The sequence below is a fragment of the Pteropus vampyrus genome, unplaced genomic scaffold (assembly GCF_000151845.1).
Source record: "Pteropus vampyrus isolate Shadow unplaced genomic scaffold, Pvam_2.0 Scaffold20, whole genome shotgun sequence".
NCBI lineage: Eukaryota > Metazoa > Chordata > Mammalia > Chiroptera > Pteropodidae > Pteropus > Pteropus vampyrus.
Window position 1 is genome coordinate 11428568 of NW_011888801.1, and position 15063 is coordinate 11443630.

Consider the following 15063-nt stretch of genomic DNA (forward strand, 5'->3'; position numbering starts at 1 on the left):
AAAAAAAAAAGAAAAATTCAGTAAGTATGTAGAAGACTTGAACAATACTATGTACAAACTTAACAACTGGCACTTATGGAACACTGCATCTTACAACTGCTGTACAATTGTACTACTTACCTAGACAAACAATTATTTTTCCAACAAACAAGTCTCAATAAATTTGAAAGGACTAAAATCATACAGAAAAAATATTATGTGATTAAGACAAAATTCAGAAATTAATAAAAACAATATTTTCAAAAAAGCTCTAAATAATAAAATTTTAAAAATATATGTGTAAGTAAACAATTGGTCAAATATCACAATGATAATCAGAAAATATTTTGAACTAAAAGATAATGCACATCCAATACATCACAATTTATAAGATACAGCTGTAGTAGTACTTAGCAAAAAATAAATTACAGTTCTAAGACTTACATATTTTAAAAAAGAAAAAGGTATAAAATCGCTAATCCAAGCTTTTGATTAAAAGGCTAAGAAGAGGAACTGATACAAAGTAGGTAGAATTAAGAAAATACTAAAAAGAGGAAATAAACAAAACTAAAAAAAAGAAAAAATAGTTATGCCAAAAATTGATTATTAAAATGTCAATAAAAATTGATAAAATCCTATTTACACTAATTAAAAGGGAAAAACAAACAAAAAAACAATTATTGATATGCGTGAAAATGGGGATATCACTACAGATTCTACAGACGTGAAAAGAGTAATTGATTTTCAACAGAGATCCCAAAGTAATTCATTAGGGCCGCCTTTCAACAATTTCACATGTAAATAATAACTTCGATATCCATCTCATGCCATATGTAAAACAATAATTCAAAATGGATCAAAGAAAAGTAAGACCTAAAACTGTAAATCTTCTAGAAGAAAACATATGGGATAATAAACTGTAGTAGACAGAGTTTTTATACATATGTAGGAAACGAAGAGCACTAACCATTAAAAAAGAAACTGGTAGATAAATTGGACTCCATAACTATTAAACACTTATATCCACTAAAAGACACTATTAAGGAAATAAAAAGGCAAGTAATGAACTGAGAGGAAATATTAACTATATATATACAACTATTGACTGGTATCCAGAATATTAAAGAACTCATACAACTCAATAAAAAAAAGACAAGCAAGCAATTTTAGTGGGCAAAAGATTTGGATAGACACTTAAAAAAACATTTTAGGAACTGCAAATAAGCACATGAAATAGTTCTCAACATCATTAGTCATTATAAAAGAAATTTGAAAACACAAAGACATACTACCTATTAGAATGACAAAAATTTAATAGATATACCAAGTGTTGACAAGAATGTGGAGCAACTAGAACTTTCATCCATTGCTGGTGAGAATTCAAAATGGTACAGCCAGTTTTTAAAACAGTTTGGCTATTTCCTGTAAAGCTAGACACACATTTGCCATACCCCTAAATATTTACCCAAGAGTAATGAAAGCTTAAGTCCACACCAAACATGTGAATGCATGTGAATGTTCTTGGTAGCTTTATTCATGATCCAACATCGGAAAGAAACAAAATGTCCATAAAATTGTGGTTATAGTCACATAATGGACACAATTCATCAATAAAGAGGAACAAACTACTCATACACAAAACAACATAAAAAAATTCACAAACATTAGGCTAAATAAAAGAATATTCATACAAAAGATAACTATGTACTTAACTTATACTTTCTAGAATAGAGAAAACTAAACTATAGTGATAGATGTCAGACCATCATTTGTATACATCAGAGGAGGGCATTGAATTCAAAGAGACATGGGAGAACTTTTTTTGGGTAATGGAAGTTTTCTATTCTTTAAATAAAGTTGTGATTATCAGAAAGAACACATTTATAATCATTCATTCATTTGTTCAGTTAAAATAGATGCACTTATTATTTGTAAGTTATATCTCAGTAAAGTTTTATAAAAAACTTTTACTAGAAAACATAAGAAAATATGTTTTCACCTTGGATTTATACCAAAAGTACTCATTTAAAAATAAAGAAAAAGAAATCTTAATTTATTAAGATTAAAATTTTAATATTTTAAAGATATCTTAAAGGGATAGAGGGAAATAAACATGATAAAAATTTCAGAAGATAACAGCATGTCTTTAAACCAAAAAGTTATAAGCTCCAGGAACACATAAAGAACTTTTATTAATGAGAAAGAGGAAAATAAGCAAAAAGGATAAACATTAACAGAAAAAACATATGCTAAAGTAATATATAAAAATCTTCACAGTGATCAGGGATATGCAAACCAAAATCAAAATGTGTTATTATTTTATACTCTCTTAACTGGCAAAAATATGTCCAAAAAATAGTAAGGAGTAAAAAGGACGTAGATCAATGGGATAACATATATATTGCTGGAGGTATAAATTCATATCACCTCTTTGGAAAACAAACTAATATTATAAGTTGATTTTTAAATTGACTGTTCACAACTCAGCAATTCCATCTCTGTACATACTGAAGAGAAACTCTTGTACATAAGCACATATACCAGTGGTCCCCAACCCCCAGGCCACAGACCAGTACCAGTCTGTGGCCTGTTAGGAACCAGGCTGCACAGCGGAAAGTGACTGGCTGGAGAATGAGCGAAGCTTCTTCTGTATTTACAGCCACTTCTCAGTGCTAGCATCATTGCCTCAGCCCCACCTCAGATCATGAGGCATTAGATTCTCATTTGGTCTCTGGTGCCAAAAAGGTTGGAGACCACTGACATACACAGTAGTCCCCCTTCATCCATGATTTTGCTTTCTGTGGTTTCAGTTACTCATGGTCAACCATAGTCCAAAAATATTAAATGGAAATTTCCAGAAATAAACAATTCATAAGTTATAAATTGCACACCATCCTGAGAAGTGTGGTGAAATCTCATGCCATCTCACTCTACCCTTGCCCCCCAAACATGAATTATCCAGAATATCCATGTAACAAACTTTATTTGCATAATGTTGAATTTAAAAGTAAGTCTCAGGTGAATATTTACAACATGATACCTTTATTTAAAGGTTCAAAACTATTTAAACTGAACAACACTTCAAGCAAGAGAGGAACATGAATGAATACATATTAGAATAAAAATAAGGTAACTTCCTACAGTAAACAACTATAAACCCTATTCAAATTTATAAAATAACTGTTTTGGGGCCTCTTTGTATGAACCAATACAAGACTACATCTGAGATAATGAAAAAAACATGAGAGCCTGATAGTCACACTATGTTTTCTTACCTGAAGGTATTTTTTGATTCATTTTGCATGGAATTTAAACAAGGGCATAGAATGGCAGTCTCACTAGATGCAAGGAACAGTTTTTGGTTCCAAGGTGAGAGAAGTGTATGACACATGTTAAGAGAGAGGAAGAAGCTGAAATGAAAAACTACAAAATATCTCTGTAAAAATTCCATGCAAGTTCTTAGGTGACTCCTAGGATATGTATCTAGCTTGCAAAGAATCTAAGAGGATGTGATTGACCTGCTAGGAAGAAGAAGAAATGATCACATATTTCAGAAGTCATAAAATCCTAGAGATCTTTAAACTTTAGGCTCAGCAAAGTATAAATATTTTAATAAATTCCAATCACTTTCAATTGAGACCCCAGAAGGCCATGTCCAAAGTGTAAGAATTCTGTTCTAAGAGAGAGAGAAAGACTACAGTAAAACAACCACGATAAATTCTAAAACCAAACCTCAATAGTATCAAGATGGTTTATTAGTAACTTAAATGTCTTTCAGTGCAGCATTTCACAATAATCAGAGAAAGATAACATAAGCCAGACCCTACGGCATATCTCCCACAATAAAATTAAAGATTACTACTATACATGTGTAAAAAAGGAAAGAGTAACCAATAATCACGAATTAAAATATAGTCAATAGAATTAAGCTCCTAGTAGATGAATAGATTCAAACTACTAGACCAAGATTTGAAAATAAATAATATGTCTATGTCATTTCTATATGTGAAGGAAAACAAAAGAAATGAGGGAGAATATGAATGAAAAGTTGAAAAATTTGCACAGATAATTTGAATCCATACAAAATAATTATAAACGTAGTCAAGAATGGTAAAAGAAAAATGTACAATTAGTCACTGAATCAATATGAAAGCTGACTGAACACAATAGAATATGGAACTAGTAACAGCAAAATATGGGGCTAGTGAACTCAAAGACACATTTAAATCCAGTATTTAACTGAAGCACAGAGAGTGAAAAAAAAATATGGGAAAAAATATATGAAAAATAAATGAAAGACATGCATTCCTTTATAATTGTCTAATAAATTAATGTCTAATAAATATTTAATAAATATTAAACATGTCTAATAAATATTTAATTGTCTAAGAAAAGGAAATAAAGTGTCACAATGAATATTAAAAGACCTAATGACTGAGAACTTCCCGAATCTGATTGAATAAATCAAACCATTGTCTCAGTAAATTCAGCAGAATAAAGGTAAAGAAAACCATCCCCCTAGACATATATACTCAAACTTCTGAAAATCAAAGGCAAAGAAAATCTTAAAAGCAGCTTGAGAAAAAATTATACTCTCTTGAAAGGAGCAACAATAAGATTGATAACTGACATAAAAAAATCTATGTAAACAAGAGAATAATGAAATTACATATGTAAAATATTAAAGGAAAAATAACTGGAAACCTAAAATTTTTTGCCAGTAGACCTGTACCACAAAAATGCTAAAGGAATTTCTTCAGGCTAAAGGAAGATAATATCAAAAAGAAACTTGGATCTTCAGGAATGAAAGAATAATAAAATAAATGATAAATATCTAAAGATTTTTTCCCATCTGAAGTACTTTTAAATGTGTATGACTGTTGAAATAAAAAGTTCATTACATTGCAGGGTTTCCAATGTATGCAGATATATACGACACCTATAACACAAAATAACTTAAGGACAAAGGAGGAGAGTTATAGGAACCTATATGTTCTACATTTTATGTAAAGTAATATAATATTAAATCTAAATAGATTACGAAATTATATAAACATACAGATAGATATAGAGCAATGCATCCCTAAATGAGCCCCTTAAACATTGATACAAAAAGATAATAATCAAACAAATAAACTAAAATTGAACATTAAAAATATTCAAATAGTCCAAAAGAAGGCAAGAAAGGGGACACAAAGTACCAAGATAAAAACAAAACAAATAAAACAAATAATAAAACTGTAGCCATATATCCAACTCTATCCATAATTAGCTAAGATGTTAATGGTCTGAACACTTTGATTTAATGGCAGATAATAACAGAGTAGACAAAAAGCAATAGCATACTATTAGTTGCCTATAGAAGTCACAATTCAAATATTAATGTCGGATAGATTGAAAATAAATGGGTGGATAATGGTACAACTTATCAAGTTTTATTTAATGTGGCAAAAGCTGTGCATACAGTGAATATAAATTAAATGTTTATATTAGAGAAAGAATAAAGATATAAAACAAGTAACTCAAGTTTCCATCTTATGTAATTAGGAAAAAAAGAACAAATTAAACCCAAAACAATCAAAAGGAGGGAAAAATAAAGATAAGGGGTGCAATCACTGAATTCAAAAACAGAAAAGCAATAGAGAAAATGAAACATAAAGCTAACTTTTGAAGAAATCAGTAAGATTGATAAAACTCTTACCAGACTGACCAAGAAATACTGGGACAAATTACCAAAATCTGATATAAAAATAAATCATCACTCCAGAATTTAAAATAATAATATAAGGTAATACTAATAATAATATAAGGTAAATAATTATATGCTCATAAATTAAATAATTTAGATGAAAAGAACCAACTTCAAAGACATAAGCTATCATAATGCACTCATGAAGAAATAGATAACCAGGATATCCTCAGTATCTATTAAAGACATTTAATTTGAAATTAAAAATCTTTCGAAAAAGAAAACTTCAGGCACAAATGGTTTCATTGATGAAATCTACCAAATATTTCAAAAAGAAATAATATGCGCTTTATACAATCTCTTCCATGAAATAGAAGAGGAAGGAACACTTGTATGTGTGCAATAGAAAAAATATTGATTGTGCAAATCAAATAGTAATAACTTATAGGCTTAAAATATATGTAGATTCAACAGTGATGAAAGAGAAAATAAATTATTTAAAAAATACTTTACATAAAGGCAAGAAAAAAGGAAAAATAATATGAAACATATGTATCAAATAGAAAACAAATATGAAAAAGATGACCATAAATCCAAATAAATTAGCCATTACTTTGAGTGTAAATAGACAAAATACCCCAAATCAAAATTCTAGAATTGTCAAAGTGAATTTTAAAAATCAACAACTATATGCTACTTAAGTGAAACATACTTTCGAACATGAGAAAATGTTTAAAAATAAAATAATGGAAATGAAAGACCAACAAACATTATCCATAATATCTCAAATATGCCAGCTATATTATCAGACAAATAGATTTTAAGGCAAAAAGCATTAGCAGACATAACAAAAGACATTTTGTAATAATAAAAGTTCAGTCCAAAAGAAAAACTCCAAAATTCTAAATCTGGATGTCCCCAATAACATAGCTTCAAAACCTATCATTTGAAAATACACTAAAAGGAGAAATCTACAAATCCAGTCACAATAGTAGACAATAAGATAGAATACATAGTCTTTTTAAGGGCTCATGGAATATTTACCCAAGCAGACCACAGGCTGGTCATAAAGTAAGATACAAATTTTCAAAGAGCAAAAATCATTCACAAGTTCTATGATCATGGTGGAAATAGATTAGAAACTATTAATTAAAAGATGACTAGAAGATCTATTCTACTTAAAAAAAATAAGCAATATGCTTCTAAATAAAACCATAAGTCAAAAGGAATATGAAAATAAAATTAAAGTTTGAGCTGAATAACATTAAAAGTAAAGTATGTCGATATAGATTCCAGATGGCATAGATAATAAAGGTTGTACCTGCCTCCTCTAGAGACCACATCAAAATTATAGCAAAACTACAGAGTAACCAGCATGTGAAGCTGCCAGAGTAACCAGCATGTGAACAGAGGCCCTAAAACTAGGTCACCTCAAATAACAGGTCACCTCAAAACAGTAGGAAGGGGCGGAGATGTGAAACGGCTTGGTCCGACAACCTCAAGTGGTGATTGAGATTTGGGAGGACTATCTTGGCTGCAGAGCCATCTCCCCAACATAAGAAGTGAGGAGTTCCAGCTGTACACTGGGCTTTCAAGAACAGGGTTCCAGTGCTAGGAAGGAAGTCCCCACAACCTCTGGCTGTGAAAACCAGTGTAGGTTGCAGTTGAGTGAGACAGAGGGTGGCGAGAAGCAGAGACCTCTGCTTCCTCTCAAAGGCCCATGCCTGGCCTTACTCACTGATGGAATCGCTTGCTCTGAGCTCCAGCACTGGGGCAGCTGCTTGAGAGATGCCCGGGACACAGTGAGGCACTGAGCTGTCGGGTTTCAGGGTGAGGGATGGAGGGGCAGCTGGCTTCCGAACAGAGGTGCGGGCAGAAGCCATTGTTCCTTTGTCGAGCCCTTCTCTAAGAATGTTTATAGCATTATTATTAATAGACAAAATATAGAAAAAACTCGTGTTAACGATAAAATAAAATGTGAAATATTCATAAAATAAATATTGCATGTCAATGTGTATTAATCATGTCTTTGTATTTTCCATGTGGCTGATGCTTTGATATCTGACATTCAGATCCTTGCTAAACTTTGGAGAGACTGTCCCTCCCAGTGTTAGTCAATTCCTAAAGATAATAACTGACTCAATTCCTAGAGATAGTAACTGCACGTGTGCCTTTTATATTCAAACGAAGCAGTTCAGAACCCATAGCCCCCAAGCACCGCATTTATAGAGTTCTTACACTCTGGGCTTCTATTCCCTGCCCTAATCATCCCAGGGCCAAGGCAAGGTATTAGACAACCAGGTGCAGTTCCAACCTTCCAGAAGGCCCCTAAAATTATCTAAACTAGCTAATCCTAAACCTGCTTATCCTGCTTCATTCATTACTTTCTGCAGAAACCACAACAAAGTCTCTTGCCTACATTGTCACCTGTTCCCTCTGCCTCCTCTCTGACCCTGATGCTTTCCTGCATGGCCCTGTGTGGTGGGGTGCACCCCTCCTCCTAGGAGCTGTAACAAACTATGTTTCCAATGGCAGGCATCTCCCCATTTGCTGGCCTCACCATACCTTAATAAAAATAAAACCTACATTTTAAAACTCAGTAGGAATGAATAAACTAAAATTACATACAAAAATCATAATAAATCTCATAAACATGATATCGAGCAAAGGAAGGCAGTTAATAGAAGAGTGTAGAGTTTGTGTGTTAGATGTCAATATTATTTTCGCCGGTGAGTGTCATGACCAGAAGGGGGCACCAGAGAGATTTCTGGGGGCACGGGATGTTCTGCTTCTTGATGTGGCTGTTAATTGTGTGAAAATGTTCACTTTCTGAAAATCACTGTGATTTACTCATGAGTTAGGCACTTTTCTGTATGAGTATTACACTTTTGTTTATATTAGAAAAATTACTAGGATTCAGCCACAATTATACCCAGAATCAAATAGCATTCCAAAACTGGAAAGAATAAAAATAAATTATCTGACACCTCATACAGTAAGTTTTAAAATTAACAATAAAATGAACACTAGGCAGCATGAATGCAGAAAAAAAAAACCAATCCATTAATTAGAGTAACGTACAACAAATTGATTAAACAAATTAGACTTAGTTCTTTGAAAAAAAATCAATAATAAAAAAACTTCTGTCAAGTCTAATTAGGAAGTAAAGGGAGACAACACAAATACCACAATAGTAGGAATGAAAAGAGAGATATTTCAAGAGATAGATTTTTTACATATTTGCAGATACTATATGGAGCTTAGTAATGAATTTGAAAATGTCAGTGATATGCAAGATTTTCTGTAGAGTACTAAAAATGACTCAAGGAAATGTAGAAAACAGGAAGTTTCCAGGATATCGAGGTAATAGCCCAGATAATTTTACAAGTTAAATTATTTCCAGTTTTCAGGAGCTCCGCCCACACAAGTGCAAAAGAAGCAGCGATTCCCTATCCACATTGTGAAGGAAGTACAAACTGAATAAAAGTTGAACACAAGCATCTGAGAGAGAAACTATAGGTCAGTGTCATGTATGCATCTGGGTAGAAAACCTCAATTTCAACTGCAATAACAAAAAAGCAAAATGAAAAATATATATAAAAACGAGAAGCCACGATCAACTCCTGGGAAAGGTCTCCCTATTTATAAAAATAAGAAACACAGAAAGGAATGATCCTCTTCTATGTGCTGCTTTCTTGTTGCGTATGACCGTTGGAACTGCCACAGCCATCGTGAAGCTTCGACGTGAAGCTATGAGGAGAGCTCAGATTGTGCCCTGAGGACAGCCAAGTAAAAAGATGAAAAAGAGCAGAGCATTTGATCTGGGGACTGAATGTCTGAACTGGCCAACTCAAGAGTCATCCTGGCTGTAGGCCTCTTTTTATGTGAGATATTAAGTTTTCTTATTGTTTAATCCACTTGAGATGAGCATTCTGTTACTTGCCGACAAGTACATTCTAATTATGAACAAAAGTAAATTAAATTTAACTTGAGAGGAAAAAAAGAAAATTTTTGAGATGAGTCTAAGAACTTTTTTTTGATCAATAAAATTTAGTAGAACATATGATAAATGTGACACTTAAAGCAATGGGGAAAGACAGAATTCTAGATAAATGGTAGTGGGAAACATTACTGAAAAATATTAAAGCTAAGTCATCACATCGTAATTTATCCCAAATCAAACCCAAGTGGATAGCAGATTTCATTGAAATAAAATCAAACCATAAAAATACTAGAAGAAAGTATGGATGAATACTATCAACTTTGCAAATTGGGTATTTTTTTCCCCTCAATTTATTTTTTATTTTTATGACTTTCTAAGAAATACAAACACATACATTGTTAAATGTCTCTATGTGCAAATCTTTTCTTTATTCAAAGGCAAACGATTTACGAGTACAAAATATTTGAGACAAATAATTACTAATTCCTTTCTGAGAATTTCTATGGTTGACAAGAAAATTTTTATCCCCTGAGGTATAATTTTAAAAATATGAAATTCAAATGACCAATGACTGTATTTTAAAATATATAATCCCATAAGAAATGCAAATTTAGCAACGTCATTTTTTCATACTGCTACCAAATTAGCATAGATGTTTTTGAGCCTAAGATATAAGAGACTTCTATACATTACTGGCGGATGTGAAAATTATTCAATCTTTCTATAATCAATTTGAAAGTATGTACCAAGTACATAAAGAATTTTTTAAAAAGGTATTATCGTTGGTTTGGCAATTCCACTTCTTAAAAAATACAAGGAAATAAATATAGATATAATTAAATTGTATATATTCCGGATGTTCATTACAACACTATTCTATAATAATATGGTGAAAATGCCTGAACATTCATCACATAAGAAGATAAAATAAATGATGGCTCCCTGTAAGTTGAGTAATGTGTTTCCATTAAAAAATCATAGTGGAAAAGAACAAAGAAATGAGAAAATACATCCAATATAGCATTAAGTGGGAAAGTCAGGATATAAAATGTATGCAGCAATTTGATAAATATACCTATCACTATCTCTATCTCTACGTATAGAGCAAGGGGTTGGGGGTCAGGGGGAAGAAAGAGTAAATAAAGAAAATGCACCAGAAATGTTAACAGTATTTATTCATTGGTTCAGAGATTATAGCTGACTTCTTCATTCTTCTTTTCATTTATCTGTATTTTCTAAACATTCTACCCTAAATGATCATGTATTGATGCTATCATCAAAAATGTAGTGGTAAATGTTAGTTAAAAGGAAATAGTACTTAATTGTATCTTTTCCTTATACCTTTACTCAGATGAAGCAGACGTTGGTTTTGGTTCTCAGCTCTGTCGAAAGTGGTTTTGCACGAGATTTCAGAACAGGCAACATTTTTATTGGGGGAAATCCGCTGCAAGAATGCTAATCTGTAAAGAGGCTGAAGTTTATTTCTCTTCTGTTATTCACTGTGCACAGTCGGGAGTCTCTATCAGAGAAGCTTAATAGAGATCCTGAAAAATTCTCAGACTGGATCCTCCTAGTCCTACCACTGCCCATCTCCTCGTCCTCATTACTAAACCCACTGTACAGCTCCTGGCACCAGCTGCTGGATCCCTAGCTAAGGGATTCCACTATGCTCCAAGAGGTGGCTCTTACTTTATTAGTGAGAGCTATCCTGTCTGCTGGCAGGTGCCTTTTCCACCTGACCTCACTGCTTAGAACTTTTGAACCTTGAGAATGTGGGACAATTTGTAACACAATGTAGCTGACCTGGGCAAGAATGTTAATAGTGTATGCACATCTAAGCCCAGGGAGGGCTGGGGCCCTATGGTGTGGCAATCAGTGCATGATGAGCAATTATTACTCAGCAAATTATCAGCAGCCATAAGATCCTCCTGAGGACATGACATCAAGGGGGGCATTTGATTCTTGTGCAAAGCCAGCTTTTATGAAGAATCAAAATTGACAGAGAAGACAGAAGAAGCAGCTTAAGTCTTAAACTAGTAAAGGAGAATGAAGCCCTCCCATTTCCCTGGGTAATTGCTGGAACAGGGAGGCTGACCCAAGGGCACTGGAGCAACATCAAGTCAGCAGGCTCCAGACCAATGGGAAGGGACTGTGAAGCCCTCATGCTGGCTGGGGGAGGAGAGGAGATGATAGGAGGATGGAGTGGAAAGTGGGTGGGGTGAAGTCACAGAACTGTACCATCTTGAGTCAGGAAGAATGTTCTGGGTAGTGTGCCACTCATCCACCCCCCAACCCGCACCCCCCCACCCCCACATAAATCTTCCTTCCAGCCCAGCACGGCCACGCACTCATTGGTGCTACATAATCGAGTCTTTACAGTCTCAGGGCCTCAATTTCCCAGATGGAGCTGCTCAGAAAACCATGGAGATTTGGGGGATGGGGAGACTGTGCAGGGGAGTCGCAATTCCCCAGCTATTGCAACCACTGCATGTCTGCTTCTACAACTGTTCGACATATTTGGGTTCCAGTAAGATTCTGCTGGAAGAAATTTTCTAGGACTAGAGAAAATCCTTTAAAAACATTAGACAAAATTCTTTCTCAGTCTCTTGGTCCTAACTCGATTCTACTCTATTGAAAGCAACAACAACAAAAAAAACCAATCCTGTTTGTCTCCTGTCATACCAAGGTGTGCTTTGTCCTGGATTGCCAACTCATAGAGCAAGCAGACCCACAGGCTTTCCCAATGCTTCTGCCCACTTCCCCATCTTCCTGCCCAAAGAGGCAGGCTGCGTTCCACCAAGCCAGTGAATCAGGTAGATGGCACTTCTGGGAAATAAGGTTCAAAGAGCCTACGAGCAGCTGGCAATTTCCCAAGGTTTTCACTGCGCCAGGGCCACCGTGTAAGTGGAAGGAAGGGAATGAATCTCCCACACTGATATCAGGATGGAGAAGGGTGGACATCCTCAGCAATCATGTCATGGAAAAATGTTTCCGCAGGGCTGAGGCTGGTGTTACACTCCAGGCAAGTCATGCTTATGGAATAAAAGACAACCATGTTTTATTTCTTCTATTAATCACACCAAAACAGTCCCAGAAATAAAATCTCATCAGAGGTGAAGCTCCCTGGTCTCTTTCGGCCTTTGGTCTTTACAAGAAGTAAACATCTGCTCCCAGGCATGGAAGTGGGGCTGGGCACTACCCAGGCACACAGAGCCCTCCTCCTGCCTCTAGCCTCAGGTCTGGCACATGGCGTGGTGAGGAGCTGCAATCCAGGACACTTTGAGACAGGTCATGTTCTAAGCCTGCTTGTGCCTCTTTGCTCTTGCGGGGCCAGGGATAGAACGCTCAAGTTAGTATACAGGCCCATCTTCCTGAAGCTGACGGCCCAGGCCACACAGGAGAGTTCTCACTGCCAAGTGCTACAGCAAGGTCATTACCCTGATTGACCCCTCTATTCAACCAGGAGGTTCCTATTACCTGCACCTCCATCTGAGAAAATGAAGGTTCAGAGAAGGGAAGGTAGAACCAGGAGTGACGCAAAGGTTCCCACAACAGAAGAGACAACATATGTATGATGTACCTTTGTCCACAGTAGGTGCTTCATTGTCCCTGCTTGTCTCCCTCTTGTCCTGCCCTCAACAGATTTCCATGCCCCCACCTTTGGAAACTTTCCTACATGTGGCCTCCAACAATCTTGTCCCAGCTCAAGTCATGAGGTAAGGACATTTGCATGGAAAAGTCCATGGGAACCCCCTTTGGAGATTTCTGTCTGAACAAAGAGAAAGCTGAGAAGAAATCTGTAGGGCTCCAACAAGAACAAGCATGCACCTCCAGGGCAGATGTCAGTCCAAGTCCTGTGGGAACTGGACAGGACTCTCCAGCAAAGCCTGACCCTGGCAGCATTGCTTGCTGATCACCTGCACCCAGCAGCTCCAAGCAGAACACAGAGATGATTGATGTTTTGCCCAGAGTTATACAGCGAGCTGGTGACATAGACTCTTGATTTTGCCATCCAGCACTCTCTCAACGAGAATGCACTTCCTGGTTGAGATAATTTAATTAGTATTTATCCAGCACCCTGCAGTGAAAGGTGATCACCCATTCTTTCCATACTCTGATGAGGCTGAGTAATAACAGTCTCTTGGTGCCACTTAATCTAAAACATCTTGGTGACTCACCCTCCCCCAACTTCCCTCCAGAGTATTTACTTTAAGAAAACATCCATTTGTTCCCTAATTTAAATGAGTGCTTTTGGTTTAAATCTTAAAGGAACTACTTGGTTTTGGTTTTTGTGTCCCTGTTTGTTTGCTGTAGTTGTTTTAAAATTAACATATGTAGATAGATAAATAATATATTAGAATATATACATATACTAAGATATATATCATCTTTTTAGTGATCCCCTGACCCTGCTCCAACATGACAGTATTTTGCAATCAGCCCAGTTGGCTCTTGTAACAGCTCTGCACTGGACATGGCCACAGAGAGATCATTTGAATGGAGGTGGGAGAGTCCTCAGAGTTGCCCTGTCCTTCTTAGATTGACCAATCTTTGCACCAACTTTGTGAGCCTCAGAACCCTAACCCTGCCTTCAAATCTGCTTCCCACCCTCAACTTTATTTTTAGGTAACCCCAATTTCCCAGCCTTCCCCTTACAGCCACATGTTCACCCAGGAACAGCAGCTCAGCCCTGCCTTTAATGCTGCCCTAGAACCATGACACTTTGTCCAAATCCTCTCCTTGCTTCATCCTGAAACCTTCCAGACCTTGCTTTAATGCACACTGGGCCTGAATAACAAACATTTGCTATGGTAAATCCCATTCCTGCTTTCCAGATAACTTCTCTTTAACAGCGATAAGCTGCCAGGCAGACAGATAACAACTAGGATATGCAAGTTATTAAGGGCAGATTTTAAAATGACAAAGGATACATTTTAAAATAAAGCCCACTTGAAAATCAGCTTCTGTTCCAACTCAATTACATTCAGGCTTCCTGTTCAGAAGCTCCTTATACTGAGAGATTCCAGCTCACATTGGCTTCAGGGTATTGGAAGAGAGTTGCCGTAGCAACATGGGAGGTCCAGACACCTGAAACAGGAAGTGGAGGGCACAAAGCTTCCTGCTCCCTCAGGCACCTTGAGTGGCCAGCATGGCCCCCCATCAGCTGCCTAAGATGAGGCAGGGACCCTCACGGCCAATATTCTCACCCACTATGGGGACTTTGGTGTCCCCGTAGTGGGTGAGAATATTGGCCGTGAGCTGAGCTGAAAGAAGGGGGATGGGGTAGCAAAAAGAGCCATCAGACAGGGACAGATTGTCACTGACCTTAGAAGAACGCTGAGGAATAAAGGTAAGTACCACAGCAGACATGAATGGTTGTTTTGACAAGCAGCTACACTTAACAACCTCCTTATCAAGTAGCAGTCCCAACACAAGTCAATTTCTATTGTAG

General features: G+C 35.9%; 1 protein-coding gene across 1 annotated transcript in view; it reads right to left on the reverse strand.

The window, feature by feature from the left end:
* Window positions 1-15063, reverse strand: part of GRID1 (glutamate ionotropic receptor delta type subunit 1) — a 706314-nt gene that overhangs the window by 197820 nt on the left and 493431 nt on the right. The window contains exons 8-9 of the mRNA XM_011355348.2: window positions 10551-10574; window positions 7407-7436 (exon numbers count right to left, since the gene is read on the reverse strand). Of these exons, the coding sequence (XP_011353650.1) occupies window positions 7407-7436; window positions 10551-10574 (54 nt within the window). The remainder of the gene's footprint in view (window positions 1-7406; window positions 7437-10550; window positions 10575-15063) is intronic.